Source organism: Brachyhypopomus gauderio, chromosome 18 (genome assembly GCF_052324685.1).
Source record: "Brachyhypopomus gauderio isolate BG-103 chromosome 18, BGAUD_0.2, whole genome shotgun sequence".
In the NCBI taxonomy this organism is placed as follows: Eukaryota; Metazoa; Chordata; class Actinopteri; order Gymnotiformes; family Hypopomidae; genus Brachyhypopomus; species Brachyhypopomus gauderio.
The window spans coordinates 13,654,703-13,673,611 of NC_135228.1; the positions used below are offsets into that span (position 1 = coordinate 13,654,703).

General features: G+C 44.1%; 1 protein-coding gene across 5 annotated transcripts in view; it reads left to right on the forward strand.

Annotated features, from left to right (window-relative positions):
• LOC143482390 (actin-binding LIM protein 3-like) overlaps positions 1-18,909 on the forward strand; it is a 55,161-nt gene that overhangs the window by 22,455 nt on the left and 13,797 nt on the right. For all 5 annotated transcript variants that reach the window (XR_013122205.1, XR_013122206.1, XR_013122207.1 and 2 more), the window contains exons 3-7: positions 11,389-11,572; positions 14,216-14,331; positions 15,458-15,584; positions 16,004-16,097; positions 18,071-18,158. Coding sequence is in view for 1 of the 5 variants with exons in the window: in XM_076980732.1 (XP_076836847.1) it covers positions 11,389-11,572; positions 14,216-14,331; positions 15,458-15,584; positions 16,004-16,097; positions 18,071-18,158 (609 nt within the window). In the remaining 4 variants the exon portion in view is untranslated. The remainder of the gene's footprint in view (positions 1-11,388; positions 11,573-14,215; positions 14,332-15,457; positions 15,585-16,003; positions 16,098-18,070; positions 18,159-18,909) is intronic.

Sequence of the window (18,909 nt, forward strand, 5' to 3'; positions counted from 1 at the left end):
TTTTCCTCTCTATAGAGGCTACAGGACAAAGCATTAGTGGAAGTCATCAGATCATCCAGTGAAGATGCATAATTGCAGGCTATCTGAGAGCTACAACAACAGCCTGGAGTGGCTATCAGCCCCTGATCGCAGTTCTTGCTTCACTAATTCATGTAACTAATGCATGTATAGACACAAATACATACAGTTGCAAAAAGGTTTCACTTTTCTAAATTATCTGCATGATGATTCCTGAACTATAATCAGATTTTCAAAGTTAAAGACAGACATATTTGACCCTACATAAAACATCTGACATTTAGACATTCTGATGTTTTTGACGGGGACATTCAAGCTTGCTCCTCACACAAAAACCCACTACAATTACCACTTTTGGACTGGTCACTAATTAAAACCATTGATCCATTTAATATTCACTAATTAGTTAAGATGACCTGATTTCAGATTAACTTGAGAACCACAGCATAATCTTTGCTTACCGCAGGCTAAAAGACCACCTATATGTTTCATTCTATACCGTCTCTCCCTCCCTTTCTCTCTCTCTCCCCCCCCCCCCCTCTTTATGCATTGCACTCTCCAGTCCCAGGAGAGTTTCTCTCCTGTATCGTTCAGCCATCTGAGACAGATCAATATACTAGGCTCAACTTGTCTAGACTCCGAATTGAAGTAGACAATGTTATGGACTGTTAAGAAAAAAACTTGTGCACATGCGTCACATTGTTTTTTATGAATCGGGAAATGTCTTTTGAGCGTTCACAATTTGGGGAAGTCTCTGAATCTTCATTTCTTTCAGATTCTATGCTTCATTCGCATGGGATTAATGTGTTTTCCATAATCTTGTAATGCTGAACTACTTCTTTGTGTGTGTGTGTGTGTGTGTGTGTGTGTGTGTGTGTGTGTGTGTGTGTGTGTGTGTGTGTGTGAGGTGTGTAGAGCTATAGGCAACAGTTTCTGATCTGACACTAAATTTCCTTTTGCTGGGAGTCTGTCAAGCATGGTACAATTCAATTATAACCCCTGCTGTACAGTTCAGTTCCTAGAGACCTTTGAAGCACTGGGCAGTTGGGGGAGATGTGCCAAGATATTCTCTCTCTCTCTCTCTCTCTCTCTCTCTCTCTCTCTCTCTCTCTCTCTCTCTCTCTCTCTCTCTCTCTCTCTCTCTCTCTCTCTCTCTATTTCTCTCTCTCTATTTCTCTCTCTCTATTTCTCTCTCCCTTTGTCTCTCTCTCTCTCTCTCTATTTCTCTCTCCCTTTGTCTCTCTCTCTCTCTCTCTATCTCTCTCTCTCTATTTCTCTCTCCCTTTGTCTCTCTCTCTGTCTCTCTCTATGTATCTATCTCTCTCTCCCTCTGTCTCTCTCTCTCCCTCTCCCTCTCTCTCTGTGTCTCTCTCCCCCTCTCTGGTCTGCTGTTTGTCTGTGGGATTATGGTAGGCTCAATCTGTCCCACCACATTTCCCCTTTAATAACAGCTGCAGGCCTCAGGGTAACATGTCCAGACCACTCTTTAATTGCTCTAGAGCGTCCCCCATCTCTCTCTCTCTCTCTCTCTCTCTCTCTCTCTCTCTCTCTCTCTCTCTCTCTCTCTCTCTCTCTCTCTCTCTGGTCTGAATGGAGTGGCAGTGCAAAGAGGAAGCTGAAGCTGGAAGCTGATACAAATTGTCTTGATCAGCTCTATCATGATCTGCTACATCCTGACGTCCTGCGCCTGACGAGCACACGCCAGTCCTGCGTGTGCAGAGTCTGCAGTGTAATGTACTAGATCTATATCAGCAGGGAGTACAGCAACAAATATAATTCCAGTAATGGATGTAAAGTGAGGGAGAGAGGAAGCTCTCGGCAGGACAGTTTCTCTCCAGATGAACAGAGGGTGTGTGTGTGTGTGTGTGTGTGTGTGTGTGTGTGTGTGTGACTGCTCTTATTGCTACTTGTGTTTCAGAAGAGGGAAGAGAAATGCTGGAGTTCCTTATGTCATTTCAGTGAAAAGAAAGAAATATAATCAGATAGATTCTGTTCTTCAGGATGCCGTGAGTTCTGCAAGGAGTGTGGAGTGGAGGAGATTTCACTGCGAAATTCCAGCTTGTGTTCAAACAGTCTTCCCTGCTTGTCTCTAAAGCAGATAAAATCACCATATCTTGACTGACTATGCAGTGACCTGGGAGAATAAGAACAGATGGGATGATACGTGCCATTCTTTCAGAAGAGTGGTAGCAGTCCAAAATCTCTAAGAGTAAAAAGAACTGTGGGTGAGTTATCATGAAAACATAAAATAAAACGAATGGAGAGATAAGATGGTGGTTGGCAGGGTGGAGGGTTCTGTAGTCATGAGAATGTTTTTATCAGCAGGCCAGGTTCAGACAAAATGTGTGCCGTGATAAGGTAGCAAACACCATGCACGTGTGTGTGTGTGTGTGTGTGTGTGTGTGTGTGTGTGTGTGTGTGTGTGTGTGTGTGTGTGTGTGTGTGTGTGTGTGTGTGTGTGTGTGTGTGTGTGTGATTGTGAGGATACATGGCTAGGATTATCCTTTTGCAGACTGCACTGCGGGACTTGGGCCAGAGAAGGTTACCAAACGCCACCCGCCCGCTTTCACGTTTACAATATACACACACAGCACAAATGATAATGCCCAACGCTCACATGCACTGGTTATCAAACACCCATGCAGCTGAGACACACTCACACTCTCAAATGCGCTCGGTTTCACTCTAAAACATTGTTGCGTATCTCTCTGCAGTTGGGTGCTCAGAGTGGTGTGTGTGTGTGTGTGTGTGTGTGTGTGTGTGTGTGTGTGTGTGTGTGTGTGTGTGTGTGTGTGTGTGTGTGTGTGTGTGTGTGTGTGTGTGTGTGTGTGTGTGTTACGGGACCTGCTTAAGCACGATCCACTAACACTGACAGGTAGGGCTCATTCTGGGCGGTGCTGTGCCACGCTAACATTTCAAAGGTATTTGAAGCATCTAATTCCATCAGCAGGATGTGTGTTTGCAAACAGTGCTGCATGATAGAAGTCATCTAAAGGGAACGGGCTGATGAAATGGCAAGATAAATGTCTCCGAAACTGACAACCCCTTTAATAACATGGCCTTGCAACACTAATTCTTTCATCCTGCAAGGTTTACTGGAATATCAAAATATCGTTTTAATCAAAGGCAAAAATAAGGATTGCAGTAGCCTGAACATTTATTTATAATTTTCAGTCTACTGTAACATTTATGCATTGTACTTGCTCGATAAGTCCTATAAGATTTTTTATATTCATTTGGAGCGTTTCCCTTTTGTTTAGAAAACTTTTACATCTTTCATAATCATCTGTCAGTGATGCTCAAACCCAGACCCTGGGAAGCCCCAAATGGTTCGTACATGCGCTCTGTCCCAAATCGCACCACAGTGGAACCAGCCTCCAAGTCCGGAACCTTTGCTCCGTGGTTCTGAGAACCCGAACAAAGCACAGATGAGAATCGTCTGGGCGGTCCTGAGGACAGGGTGGGCAAACAGTCCATCACCTTACAGGATCGTTACTGCATTTTCCTCTGCAAGTTTATTAAGGCGCATGGTTTCAGCTTTTTTCCGTTTTGCACAAAAAGAGATGACTTGGCCCCTCAGATAAGCTTTTAAAGTCTCCCACACCGTTAGGGATGACATTCCAGGGGTTTGATTTACTGTGAGAAAGATTTCTGCATAGATAAAATCAACGAAGGCAGCCTCTGACAAAAGCAAAGGGTTAAGCCTCCAAGGGCGGTAGTTAGATTGTTTGTTGGGGATATACATTTTCATACTTAAGGGTGCATGGTCAGAGATAACTATAGCCTCGTAATCACATTTGGTAATGTATGGTAAGAGTCCTTTATCCATGAATAAGTAATCAATGCGGGAGTAGGTGTGATGAACTGGCGAATAAAAAGAGTAACCCCGGGAGGTAGGATTCCTTACGAAACCGCCATACATCTGCAATACCATAAGATTTCAGAAAGGAGTGGATGGAGTGTGCTGATCTGGTAAGAGTCATTGGTTTAGATGAGCTGCGATCCAGTACTGGGGATAGAACACAATTCATGTCCCCCCCAAGGATGAGGTGATGGGTTGATAATCTAGGTATGCGAGTGAAAAAATCTGTAAAAAAATTAGAGTTATCCCAGTTAGGTGCGTAGATATTAGCCAGGATTACAGGCATGGTATACAGCTGCCCCACAACAATAACATATCGCCCAGATGGGTCAGACTGTACATTTGACACTGTGAATGGTATATTTTTATTAATTAGTATGGCCACTCCCCTAGATTTTGAGTTGAAATTTGAGTGGAATGTGTGCCCTATCCAGCCCCCCCATCAACCGGAAATGATCTGCTATCTTTAAGTGTGTCTCTTGTAAGAATGCTATATCTGAATTAAGCTTCTTTAGGTGCATAAGAATCTTGCCCCGCTTTACCGGGTGATTCATTGATTTGACGTTCCAATGAATGAGACTAACAGAGCATTCGTCTGTCCCTTTGGACGCGTTTTGTTTAGCCATTATTGAATGATATTTCACTTGACAACCTCCGGCATGACAACAAATAAACAGTAAAAAAGTAAAAAATAAAGAAAGAAAGTAAAACAAACCTGCTAAGTTGCAGACATTTAATCGTTACTGCATTTTGAAACAGGAAATGGATGGTGACGGCTGGAAGTGGAGCCTTAATAAGGATTCAAATGCTAATTCTAGCAAATGCTAGCATAATCCATATATATATATATATATATATATATATATATATATATATATATATATATATATATATATATATATATATATATATATATATCCATCCTCGTTTTTGTCATTTGTAGTTTTTAATTAATTGTCTTTTAAATCACTAAAATCCCTGTGATGTTCTTGAGACAGGAACCAGACTCTGGTGAATACAGTTCACCTGTTTTGCTGGAAACAGCTGGTCAAGGTCATGACCTCTGGCTGAGGGGTTAGCCACCACGCGGGATGGCAAAGCTGGGAGGAGAGCGTTCCTGCTGTTTGCTCCTTGAACCACACACAAAGGTCTTTCCCATGAGACGCTTCCTGCTCCTCCTGCAGCGTCTCTGGCTGGAGTGCACTGTACGTCAGTGGTCTCGTGGTGAGAAAGTGTTTGTGAAAATGTGCCCTGACCTTCATCAATGTAATAATAAAAAGTCCTATTATTTAATAAACATTTTACAGTGATATAGATTTCTTAAATAATCAGTTAACCCTGCAGTATTTAGTAGTTGATGGAAGATATTTTATTGGGAGTCATCTCAACCAAATTACATCCTGGGCACTTGGAAGATATTTTAGGCCCTGCCTCTGCACAAACCTGTATCAATTCATCTTTATTTATGTCTGCTGCACATTTCACCGCAGTATTTGGATTCTGGATTTCATTATTCATTATCGTGTTGCATGACTCAACCACTAAGTTTTAGATAAAAGAGATCTGATATTCTACAGCAGAATTTCCTGTTACAACTTCGAATTCATTGGCTGCTCAGTGATCACAACGAGGGCCTGACCCCAGAGAAAGAAATCAGATACAGGTGTTTAATAGATAATTATCCTATCACACTGTAATCCAGGTCCTAATCCAGTGTCAGTGGGAGCAAGCGGAGGAGCAGCGTCCCCTGAGAGGAGGTCTGGCTGCAGCAGGGATCCGTCGTGTGTGTGTGTGTGTGTGTGTGTGTGTGTGTGTGTGTGTGTGTGTGTGTGTGTGTGTGTGTGTGTTTGGGGAGAATGCTACCACTCGTTAGTGTAAAGTTATTGCTTTTGACCACTCTCTCAGAGAGCTTTCTCCTTTCCTTCTGAGGCCAGTCCTGTTCATGCGGTGGCCTGACTCAGAATCATCTCTCTCCCTCTCTCTCCTTATGTCTCACAGTGGTGCAGTGTGTTACGCATTCTGGCTGAGTGTTCTTACTCTCTAAAGATACTATATTGATTCTTTTTGGCACACACCGCCATCCAAACTGCATTGTGAAACACTGGGAGAATCCTTATGGGTGTTGAGCAAGTGCGTATACTCAATATGTATTATATGCATTCCATTAAGATTATAACTGCAGAGGCACAAATATACACCTACTGAGGGACGGACTAAAGGTATGGACCATCAGACACCCCCGAGTGAATCAGGCTTTTAGCTAACCAGCAGTAGCCGATCCAGCGGTCTTAGCCATATATTATAAGCTACCAACACATGCCACATTGGTCCCTCAGCTGTCCCCAGCAGGCTTTGAGGTGCTAAAAGAGAGTGGAATTATGGGGTTTTGTAGCCTGAGCTGTCTCTGGATAGTACATTAGTTGAACTATCTGGGAGGTGGAGGAGGGTGGGACGGGCGTGTTTAGGACACGCCCTGTTTAAGTCTCCCAGGCTGAGACGTTAGGGTTAGTTGTTTATGGTGTACGACATCTGATAGATGGGCCCGCCGGGGCAGTAATGCCCCTCACTCCCCAGTCTGGCTAGACAGTTTTTGCAGGGACTGTTTGGCGGGAGAAACAGGTTGGTATAATGATAGCCGAACTCCTACGGAAACGGGGGCTAAAAACACCTGGTGCCATATATATCCGACACCTCAAGACTGCTGAGCCCGGAGATGCTCTTATACAGTATACAGTAGAATAACAGCCTACACTGTAGAGTGTAAAAGGCAAAAAGGACATCCTGGGTCAGCTAAGAAACTTAATGAATATGAGTTTATTAGGAATGCAACTAATTGGCTAAACTTCTGACTTCTGTTTCTGCTGGGTGTAGTTTTATTCATGATAACTAGTGTTAATGTCACTGGGAATCCTTCCTCTCTGTGTCTCTTAGTTTGTCTCTGTGCATATATGCACATGTGTGTGTGTGTGTGTGTGTGTGTGTGTGTGTGAGTTCTTGTTTACAATGAAACTAGGTAGATACCATAGTACAGCCCTCAGCAGTGCTACCGAATTGCAAACAGAGGCAGAGATAAGAACAGGCTTCGCACTCATTCTTTTTTCTATCTGTCATGCTGAGGCCTCCTGTCACACAACCACCCACCCACCCACACACACACACACACACACACACACACACACACACACACACAGAAGCGATAAAAGTAATTGCACTGCATGTCATTAACAAAGAAAGGCATGGGTGGAGAGGAGGGGTGGCCAGCCCGTCCCGTGCTGAATTTTAATTGTGTCTGTTGGCGCTTGATAAATATATACTCAACTTTACTCTGTGTGTGTGTGTGTGGTGTATACTCGCACGCACCTCACACACACTGCCTCACACACACTGCACACCCCTTCCATGCACTAGTCACTCATCAGTCCAATGTAGACCACCCCGGACACACACACACGCTTTTTTTATGAAGCTGCTGAATTATGTATGGCAGAGGAAAGAGGGTAAACTGTAGCGCGTGCAGATGTGTGTGGAGGGACATGAAAGCCTCGTCTCCGTGGTGACTGGGCTATCATAGGCAACCATTTGTGTCTCTGGTTCTTCCATGACTGATACTAGGGTGAGTGTGTGTGTGTGTGTGTGTGTGTGAGAGAGAGAGAGAGAGAGTGTCTGTATGCATTTGTCTGTGTGTGTCCGATACAAATAGGGTGTTATCTGATACAAATTCTTTTAGTCAAAAATACACAGCGGTAACTCATGCTGTTCTCCATATCCCGGCAGAAAGGAGAACAGATTATGTCATCTCTTCATTTCATGTCTTTTGTTTTACGAAAATGTGTATGGCTTTAACATCGGGGGAGAGACTGAGGTTTTTGTGGAACAGACTACATGCTTTACAACACCTGATTGTCAGCCCATCTTAGCATGTTTACCATTCCATGTTATGTTTTCCAATGTGTACGAATACCACACAAATGAAACAAATAAACATAACTCCTACATAAACCTGACAACTATTAAAGCAGCTTGGTGCAGAAAGGGCATCTCCCTTTGGGACCCAGTTTCAAATCTCAGCAGTGCCACATGCCACCGGGGGGACGTGGCACCCGGCTTGGCTCTCATTGGCAGGTTGGCAGGCGAGGGCAGCAGGGTGCCTGTCCTGTCTAACCCGGAGTGACACAGCTGCCACCCACAGTCACACCCGCGATGCCTCTGAGGCTCTGATTCAAAAAGAGGCTCCGGTGAGTGTCTCCGAAGAGGACCCCGTGAGTCTCTACTCACTCTTGTGAATGTGTGGCAGGAGAGACTGTTATCATGGGAGGTGTTAAAAATACATGGCAATTATAATGTGTAGTGCATTGTGTGTTGTCTGTTTCTGATAAAAGAAGTCCCAGGATACCATTGTAATAGAAATGTGTGCATCCTGATTTATAGTAATGGTACTGTAGGATCATCATTGCAGCCTTGGGCGTGGAGTCACTCCTTGTCTGCGCTAAATGCTGTGTATCGGTTCCTCTGCGAATACAGTCTGGGCTCAATAATCCTGCAGCCACAGGGTCTGAAGATGGGGGAGCTGTTCAGTCCTTTCTGGTGACCTCCCCATTGAGACATACCCACACTCCCGCTCGCACATACAGTCACCTACACGCATGCATGCACAGGCAGGCTTGGCCTGATATAATATGTGTTTCGTGGAGGGAGTGAAGATCTGGCTTGTTGCAGAGGGCCCCTGGGAAAGTGTGCATGTAGCAGCATGCCAGTGGCAGGCCATGTAATATTGAAGGCAGCTCAGCCAATCACGCCACATCCTGGGCCAGGGGTGGGGTGGTTGGGGCCATTTCCATGGGTCAGAGCTGAGCTAACGCTCTCTAATGAGCAATACCACACTGCACTTATGGGACATGATCATAAGAAGCTATGCTTGACAAGATTTTCACAGTTAATAATTAAAGATACAATAAGTAATGATTTCCATTAAACGTTGATGAAGGATAACCCAGTGAGAGTGGTGAAGTGGACTGAGCCCCGCTTTTGGGATTTGAGGCTCTTACTGGGGCTGTCAAGAAAAGAATCTGACCATGGTCTCATTGATGACAAGGTTACGCCTCCCCCACACAGTGCAATGACAGTCAGACATTGTGAATATGCATGTAACATTTGCATATTGCTCTGAGTTTATTGAGGCACTTCACATTATCGTGTAATTTAAATAAACATGATGGAAGTGGCTTTAAGTGATTTAGAATGCATACACAATGTGGAGAGACCTATTTGGAAATTGGGACATGGCACTCCTAAAGTATGAGGAAAAAACACAAACTTGTTCTTTAAAAAAAAGAAGCTTAATTTAATCTCTTTTTTAACAAAAGGCTGTCCTAATTTAAAGCCTTGTGATAAATGTCTCATATTTGCATATTTCAGTTGTAGTTTTGGTAACTGTTTGCCGGTCACTAAAGATTCTTCTTGCAGCTTTAACGCCACTCTTAACATTATTTCCACCAGCACATTAGAACAATCAGCTTACACTTCCGCTGATTTCACTTAAAGGCTTTTAATGTACTTGTGCTGATTCGACCCTGTGTTGAAGATTTATGGCCACTGTATTCAGCCATGTGACTTGGCTCTATGCACTTTAAATTAGTGTGACTCCACAAATGGGATTACATAACACTAAGCCTACTGTTTATTTGACCAATCTTGGTCTTGACCTTAGTGCAGCCTTTGATACTTAGACTAGAGAAGTGGGTTGGTCTCTCACATAGTCCTAAAATGGTTCAGTTCTTACCTGCAAGGCAGGAATTATTTTGTTGAAATTGAAAATAAGATTTCTGTGACTTGTGGAGTTCCACAAGGTTCGACTCTTGGGCCGCTCCTATTTAATTTATACATGCTTCCACTTGGACAGATCATACTAGACTCTGAGCTGTCATACCATAGCTATGCAGATGACGCTCAGATCTACTTAGCCCTTTCGCCAGACAACTACAATCCCAGTAACTCTCACTAACTGGATGGGTCAAAACTTTCTACAGCTGAATAAAACAGATATATTATATTTATCTGTAATTTGGTAATATATTTGGTAATAGCAATGAACGGCACAGACTCACTGCCTACTTAGACTCAAATATTCTACATTCTAAAGAGCTAGCTTGTAACCTAGGCATATTAATAGATTCTGATCTCAGCCTTTTGTCATCTTAAGAATATCAATAAGATCAGAGATTTCTTGACAAAACCACATCTTGAGAAACTCATTCAAGCTTTTGTCTCTAGCAGGATTGATTACTGTAATGGCCTCCTAATAGGACTCCCAAAAAAGACAATTAAACAGCTACAGCTGATTTAAAATGCAGCTGCTAGAGTTCTCACTAGGAGCAATAGAAGTGATCATATCACCCCCATTCTTAAGTTCTTACACTGGCTACCAGTACAATACAGGATAGACTTCAAGGTGTTATTGCTGGTCTATAAATCACTTAATGGTGTAGGACCAGTGTATCTATCTGACATGCTGTAGAGCTAAGAGCCAGTCAGAAATCTAAGGTCTCTAGGAACTAATCCATTAGTCCTGCCAAAGGTAAAAACTAAGCAAGGAGAGGCAGCGTTTAGCTATTATGCTGGTTCTAAATGGAACCAGCTGTCAGAAGACATTAGAACTCCAACATTTGATGTTTTTAAATCCAAGATATAAATGTACTTATTTGGTCTGGCTTTTGGTTAGTGTAGGTACCAAAAATGTAGCCTATTTTATTTACCTGTTACTTATTTTCTTATTTTATTTTCTCTCAGTTTCTAGTTTTATTGATTTTTTAAATATCTTCATTTCTAAATTTCTTTATCCTTTAATTCTTTTATCTTTTATCTTAATATCGTAATAATTTCTATTTTATTTCAGTATTTATGTCACGATACAGCGGCCCCCTACCGGTCGCCTCCATCCACAGCGGCAGTTGTCGTTGTTGTTGTTGTGGTGTTCGTCCCTCAGGTGGGCGGAGCCCGCGATCCGTCTCACCTGAGGGTCGTTTGTTTGTCTACATATGTCTTGTCTTTGTACCAGTCGCTGGTCATTATATCCTTCATTTGGATCAAGTCACAGGTTTTTGGTTTGCGCACTTTTTCTATTAAACCATAATTTTTCCCTGAAACTTCCATTTTATTTCGCTCACCCTGCCCGTCACAATTTAATTCATTTTAATCTCTATTTAATGTATTATATTTTGTGGGCAATGACCTTCAAGATTCTTCTTTTCTTGTATGAAGCACTTTGAATTGCCGGTGTGTATGAAAGGTGCTCTGTAAATAAAGTTGCCTTGCCTTGCCAATCATACTCTTTGTTAGTGTTACGGTGTTCCATGGAAGTATGTTGAAGCTAAGATAAAGCCGAATTACATACATACAACCAGGCTTGTGTGAGCAAATCTCATCATCATCCTGATGCTGTATATACAGGTGTAACCGTGCTCTCTTGCTCGACGTCTTACGGAGCGACTCTTGTCTGGTTCTTTCGACAGTGTGTGCCTGCGACCTGTCCCGCACGGGCTTCTTCCAGAAGGGTGGCGAGTACCTCTGCACGGCCGACTACCAGCGCCTGTACGGCACCCGCTGCGACGGCTGTGGCCAGTTCATCAGCGGGGAGGTGGTGTCGGCGCTCGGCCGTGCCTACCACCCTGCATGCTTCATCTGCAGCGTGTGCAGGTAGGCAGTGGCTCTGTGGAGGGATGCGGTCCACAAAGCGTCTCGGTGCGAGTATTCTTCGTGTCCTTATCGTTGGAGGTTCGAGTGGAACAAGAGTATGGTGCCAACCGGGGTGTGATGAGTGTCATTAGAGAAGTGTGAGCTGGCCTGTTTTGGGCTGAGTAAACAAGCATCGGTGTTAAATGTCTGATTTAAGCCACTAGAATGAACCAACATAAGGAGTCCCAACAAGGGACATGGGACATGAGAGAACTTCAGGAAGTTGTGTAGACACATTCTGCACCAGTGACAGGGGTCTGGAAGACGTGCCAGGACTTAGTTTCAGTGGTCCACCCTCAAGATGAAAAGGGCTGAACAAACACTTGAGTGGTTTCCACTAAGAGACCAAGCAGGATTTTCCTGATGTTCTAGACAAGGAATCTGCATGAATCCAGCCAAGATAGCAATATGAGAAGAGAACGATACCAGCCCATCTCCTGCTGTCTGGGTTACACTTCTCATTACTGCCGTGCATCACAAGCACACGCCCAACGACCCCCCACCCCCAAACCCGCCCCACGTTCCGCTACGATACCTCTGAGGTTTGCTCGGGTGGGTCTCCTTCGATCCTTTTGCGTGAAGTCATTTCCTGTGAAAATGTTCCCGTGCGAACGAAAAGGACAAAGTGTGCCTTTGTTTATGAAATCCCACGAAAGGGGCCTGGCTCGTCTTCTGGAGCCGTTGTGCGCAGGTGGCGAAACGTGTTTCACCTTCAGAAGAGGAACGGCGCGCAGGAAACGGTGTCATGTTTTAACGTGGCATCTACACAAACTGGAGCACTGCTCAGCCTCAGGGCTGGAGCCCAGTGTCAGGAGCACTTGTTCCAGCCCTCGATTCAGTTCAGTGGCTCAGTGTGTGTGAGACAAGAATGGCTGCTTTTTTTCTCCCAGACCCTAGCACATGCACCAAACGCCTCATGTTGGAGGGGGAAGATTAGACAGGTATAACTTTTGAATGGTTTATTGACGTGCGGCGAAGTGGAACGGAAACCTCATGCTCACTCACGCACAGATGTGCACAGCTGTGAAGCGGATGGCGCCGTACGGGACTTGGGCCGATGCTATTTAAAGCACGGCGAGCCAACACTGTGAACAGAGCCTAAACAGAGTGGGTGAATACCAGGGAACTCTCATATACTCATGCATACCAAATCTACATCATCAAGCTGTTTTTACCTGGTTGTCCTTTGAAGAATCACCTGCCTTTAAGGTTTCAGAAGAACACACACACACACACACTCCTGAAGGACAGCGCAACTGCTGATTCGCGGTGTCTCGTCCATGTATTGTATATATACGATACTGTAGGAAGGGTACAGTATTTACAGTACCGTCTCTTACCAAATACACAGTCTACCATCTGTGCCGTGTGTGCACGCACATGTGTGTGAGTTCTACTTGGTGGTTCTGACACGCAGTGCTGCTCCCAGCAGGGAGCTGGCTTAAGTTCTCCTAAAGGAGGACCTAAGGGAAAGGCTTCACTGCCGTGGCCTGAATTGTTCCGTAAGAGCTCTCTCGGGGTTTTACACGTTTGCTCGCCACAGTTGATCAAAAGCTTCCTCAGGTCGATGCTCTTACCTTAAGCTGTTATTGATCAGAGATTACACTGATGAAATGTTTGGTTCTGACTCTAAAGTTGATCTAACATAGAGAGAGAGCATATGCCATTTTTCACAATGCTTTATAGAGTAGATTTAAAGGCCAGGTCAGCGAGCGTAGCATTTGGTGTGTGTGTGTGTGTGTGTGTCTATGTGTGTGTGTATGTGTGTGTGTGTGTGTGTGTGTGTGTGTGTGTGTTACCATCTTCTAGATTGACTGGTGCTCTCTTTGTGTCCTGTGAATGAAAAGGTACTCGTCTAATGTCCCGCAACCTCAACAGTTGGTTTGTTGGTCACCAGCTGCTCGGAGGTCGACCAGTCTGACCCACAAGGCTTCCAGTATAGACATGCTGCTTCTCCTCAGTTCCCAGCTCCAATAACAACGTTTGCATGTCTTGTTTTATGGTCTTTACTATAGTGTGAACAGAGGCCTAATCAGTTAAAAGGATTGTCAAGCTTTCATGGGGCTCACTCACCGTAACTTGAAGAACATGTACCATTCAGCAAGCACTTAGTATAGACCCACAAACACGTTACATTCACAGAGTAAGAGGGTGTACCACAGAATCAGGAATGTGGTTTATTATTTATTTATACTGAATTTTGAATATTTGATAAAATTCTTGATTTATAGGTATGCTCTTCTCAAAATGTTTTTACCAACCAAGTACTCTGATTGGAAAAGAGACAGTCCACGAGTGTTGATACACGATATATCATTTGGCCTTTGAAATATAAATGTATTACTTCTGTACTTCTTATGTTATTACACATTACACTGTAATTGCACATTGTTATAACAATAGTATAATTATGCTGTTATTACAATGTGTAATTACTATGTTATAGTAATGTGATTAAACATTCTACAAAATTAACGTGTGTGTGTGTGTGTGTGTGTGTGTGTGTGTGTGTGTGTGTGTGTGTGTGTGTGTGTGTGTGTGTGTGTGTGTGTGTGTGTGTGTACCCACACCTGTGGCCTGACACCCCATCTCGCTGGGTCATAGGAAGCCATTCCCAATCGGAGACAGGGTGACCTTCTGCGGGAAGAAGTGTGTGTGTCAGCACTGCTCACACGCGCTCAGCAGCAGCAGCGAGCCAATCAGAGTCCACGGGCCGAGCCGTAAGTCCCGCCTCCGCCACCCACCCTTACTCGTCTTGCTCCCTCCCTGTCTGCGTTGCGGCGACAGCCGTCTTTCGCTCCTCGTGACACGCGCCGCTTCCTCTGGGTACAGCTGCCACGTTACGTCTGTCCCTGAGTGACGGAGCAGGCAGAGATATGGCAGAGTCTGCTGTAAACATGAAGAGGAATGCACTCCTGCATGGAGGGCCCCACGTGTACTCGTGAGCACGGTGCATCTGCAGGGGCGTAAGAGAGTCATCTCGCTACCTAAATGAGAACAAAGTGGATGACCTTTACTGAGATGGAACCCACATACAACCATGTGCCATTCCCTGCCATAATTTTCTCAGCACACACACACACACACACACACACACACACACACACACACACACACACACACACACACACACACACACACACACACACACACACACACACACACACACACAGTTCTCCTCTTGTAATGCAGCCTACAAGCCATTAGTTCGTGGACTTGAAATGGCAAAAGGTAAAGAGAAACACGTCTCCTACAGAGCAACTCAGGGCATAATTTTCATTTGATTTTTATACATATAGATCAGCATACTAACAGTTATACATGCACCTGGTGTATTTGCCTTCTGTTATGGTTTTACCTCATCATTTCTGCTCTTCTCTTGTGTAACTCGTGATTCATGATGACGTCACTAAGGGGCAGGGTCTGCTGTATATAAGGTGATGGGTGCTGGATGAGCTGGAAACACGCTGACGAAGCCCTCACTGCCGCGACGTTCATGTGAAGTTCACCGAGCTGAACAGATCGTTTTGCATACATACGAGAGACGTCCGCCCGTTTCTTTGATTCATTCTTCACTCGTGGATTCGGCGCGTCAGGAGGAGTTTGTGAGGAGTGTTGCCTGTTCCATCCTTCACCATTAGTTTGTGTCCCCTGAGCACTCCCGCCGGGCTATTTCTCACTCTGCCGTTCACGCACACTCAGTGTTCACCGTAAGAATACAAGCATGCCAAGGAGTGTCCCCATATCACGCTCTGTACAGCCTGACTCTCTGCAGTGCCTTCAGAAGCGTCTGTTCCGATACTGCGTCCCCTGACTATTCCAACATGTCCTTGCTCCCTGTGGCAGACTGTGCGGGCTGTAAGGAGGAGATAACTCACGGCCAGTCCCTGCTGGCTCTGGAGAAGCAGTGGCACGTCAGCTGCTTCAAGTGCCACACCTGCGGCACAGTGCTCACGGGCGAGTACATCAGCAGGTAGGTCCCTGGCCCCGCCCACTCTCTCCTCACGGACACGCCCCTCGATTCGAGACACGGCGTTCGTGAATGCATTTGGTAAAGCGAGAGAATAGTGACCTTCATACCTGGTGTTCATAACACTTTTTTTAGGCAGCTCAGGAGACTTATAAGGCCCGGTTTTGTTTAACGGCAAAACTTTTCATGACTCCCAACACATCCATGGTTGCACCTGGATTTGTTGTGTCTGGTGTAGCTAGCCTAAATTTAACAAAGGTGATCTTTCTTTATCTGCTTTCAAACTCTTCTAATGTAGCTCAGCTTAGCTTTAGCTTTAGTCTCATGCTTGTGTCCTCGGTCATTGTATGGCCTGAATTGTCCAAAAAAACACAGACAAAATGGTAATTGTGTTCTGTCTGCTGTGTGAACTTGTTCTTCAGAGATGGGGTACCATACTGCGAGTCAGATTACCACAGCCAGTTCGGTATCAGGTGTGAGACCTGCAACAAATACATCAGTGGAAGAGTCCTGGAGGTAAGATCTTTAGATTAGTGATGCCTTTAAATTACATAATGGTCAGCATTAGCATTTATCATGTATTATTTATTTATCTTAAGAATATTTAGCAGGCTCATTATTTTCTGGCTGTATAAATTGGTGTTCTAAAAACAATTTTGGCCTACAGTGCAACAATCTCAGTGAAACCTTATTGAGCATATTCATTTAAAGAACAGGTCGTAACTTAATGTAATCTAAATTGCGAGCATGCCGAACTGGGTTCCCTCATCCTCTCATCTCTCTTCTCATCTCTCTTCTCATCTTTCTTCTCATCTCCATCTATTAGCTGCATCGTTTTGAGCTGACACGTGGGCCGCTTATGCAATCTGTATTTTTAGATGTTTAGTCGTCTTAGCCCAATCTCCCACCATTCAACTCCTGACACTTTACACAGCTAGTCTTACCTCCACCATCTTCATCTCTCTCTCTCTCTCTCCTTCTTTTGATGCTTTTGTACCATCTCTTTATCTCCTCCTCTTATAAGGGTGCTGTATTTCAGAGTGGAAAAGGAAGGCAGATAGAGGGATAAATTGCACAGAGCAAATACTGATGGATGTGAGCGGCCAGTGTTTGTCCCCTCTGTTTCTGCCCTTTATATCTTACTGAGGAAGGAGTGAAGCAAACTGAATGGCTGAACAAATAATCCATGAAGTGTATCTGTCCTCTGGGACTCTCTAAACCCTTGAAGTGACTTAAATGCAAGCTAGTCTATTCCGGACGCTAAAGACCGACTTTCAGGCTCACAGAAAGTTTTCCGTAAATCAGATTTGATCTGATCTCTGGCTTTCCCTTCTGATGATGAGAGAGCAGACAATCTCTATAAACGTTAGTATGCAAAGCCTCTTTAGTCCATTTATAAAATCAGTCCTGGTAGAACTGATAGCACAGTGTCTATCAACTGACAATTTTCACCACAATCCATTCATGCTTCTCTTATCACCACTACAATCGCGTGTTTTTGGGGGGTTTTTTTCTAAGCGGAAGCACGCAACTATGGCGGCCGTTCTCCGGTAGGTTCCCTTCCCTTACATGAATGACTGCGGTAAAACAGGATGCTGACGTCAGCACATTTCCGCCACGCAGTGCATTAGGCTGGAGTCTCTCGGGCTCAGGGCTCCGTGAGGCTGGACTGCGTATCTAATGCATCCCAAGTGCTTACAGACAGGGCTCTATAAATAGAGGGTCCCGATTAATGCAGTGTCATCATCACTTAAGATGAAGCTCTCCTGACAGCTCTGCCACCGGTGTGTGTGTGTGTGTGTGTGTGTGTGTGAGTGTGTGTGTGACAGTAAGACAGAGGGAGGTGAGTTCAAAATTATCTGAGGAGAAAGGGCAGAGAAGAGAAACTCTTGTTGATGACGTACAGCAGCAGGTCAGACCTCTGAGCAGGGTGGTGGCCTTTTTTCCTGTCATGCACATTCAGGGTCCGTAATGAACATACCAAAGGCAGCACTCCAAGTAAACGTCTTTAAATATAAACATACGAATGACTTTAAAATGTCAACTAGTCAGTCAAATTGAATTTAGCATCTTTTCAGATTTTTGTCAGAATGTTGAAATACTAGGGAGTCTCTAGTCTCCATGCCTCTCTCTCTATCTCTCTCTCTCTCTCTTTCTCTCTCAGTATCTCTTCAAAGCTGGAGGAAGACGGTTGAGAAGCCATATCATTCTGAGAGATGCAGCTGCTACATTAAACTCCTTAGAATGGCCTTTTTTTACCAGCTGACTTCCTAATTACTCTCAGAGAGCAGGACGGAGCGCAAAGCCAATTAGCGTGGCATTATTGCGTGTGATTCTGAGGCCTCCGCTCTCCTCCACTGTGACTCCTTCTCCTCTCCTAATTATTTCTGTCTCTTCTCCTCATCCACATGATCTCGACTGCCCATCTGTGTCTTTACAGCAGATTGCCCTCATCTCTCTCTCTCTCTCTCTCTCTCTCTCTCTCTCAGGCAGGTGGAAAGCACTACCACCCCACCTGTGCCCGTTGCGCACGCTGTCATACGATGTTTGCTGAGGGAGAAGAGATGTACCTGACAGGTGAGTGGTCTCTGTATCCCGAGCCATTTCCCTGGTAAGTAGATCATTTTGTCTGATCTCCCTGTCTTAAATCGGTCTGGTTTGTCCGATCTCCTCTCCTAAAAACCCTGTTTTTAGTTAGGCATTGTTTGGGTGGTTGCCCTGAAGGTAGTTCAGCACATGGGCATGTAAAACTGTGTTATCATACAAACATACAAAAATAGTTACACATATTTAAAATAAGTGTTCATAAAAAGCATTTCTTCAAAATACAGATATACATAAATAATTTTAGTACTCAAGATCCACTCTATAGTGTCATATATCTAATGCTATGTTAGTGGTTGAATATCATTACAGTAATACAAAAAAAAAATCTTCATATAATAAATTGCTCTGAAAAGTGTCCACTATTGTACAGTGACATGTAGACTGGCCTGTAGTTCATACTCTTCTTTTGATCATGTTTAGGGAGGTCACACTGGTCTCTCCGACATGTCAACAGATCACTATTGTGAAAGTGGTCATATCTGTCATTACATTTCTTTTGTTACTGTCAGATTCACAGCCTCTATACAGCCACCAAATCAATATGTCTACAGCATTAAATACATGGCCTGTATTAATCAATTAATGTATATGTAACTTGTATTTATATTTTGAGTACCGTCATTACTTACATTTCATTACAACCCTACCTTAGTTAAACTGGGAAAAAAAGTAATACATAGAAAATTATTCTTAGTGCCCCACTAAAAGTTTAATTGGCATG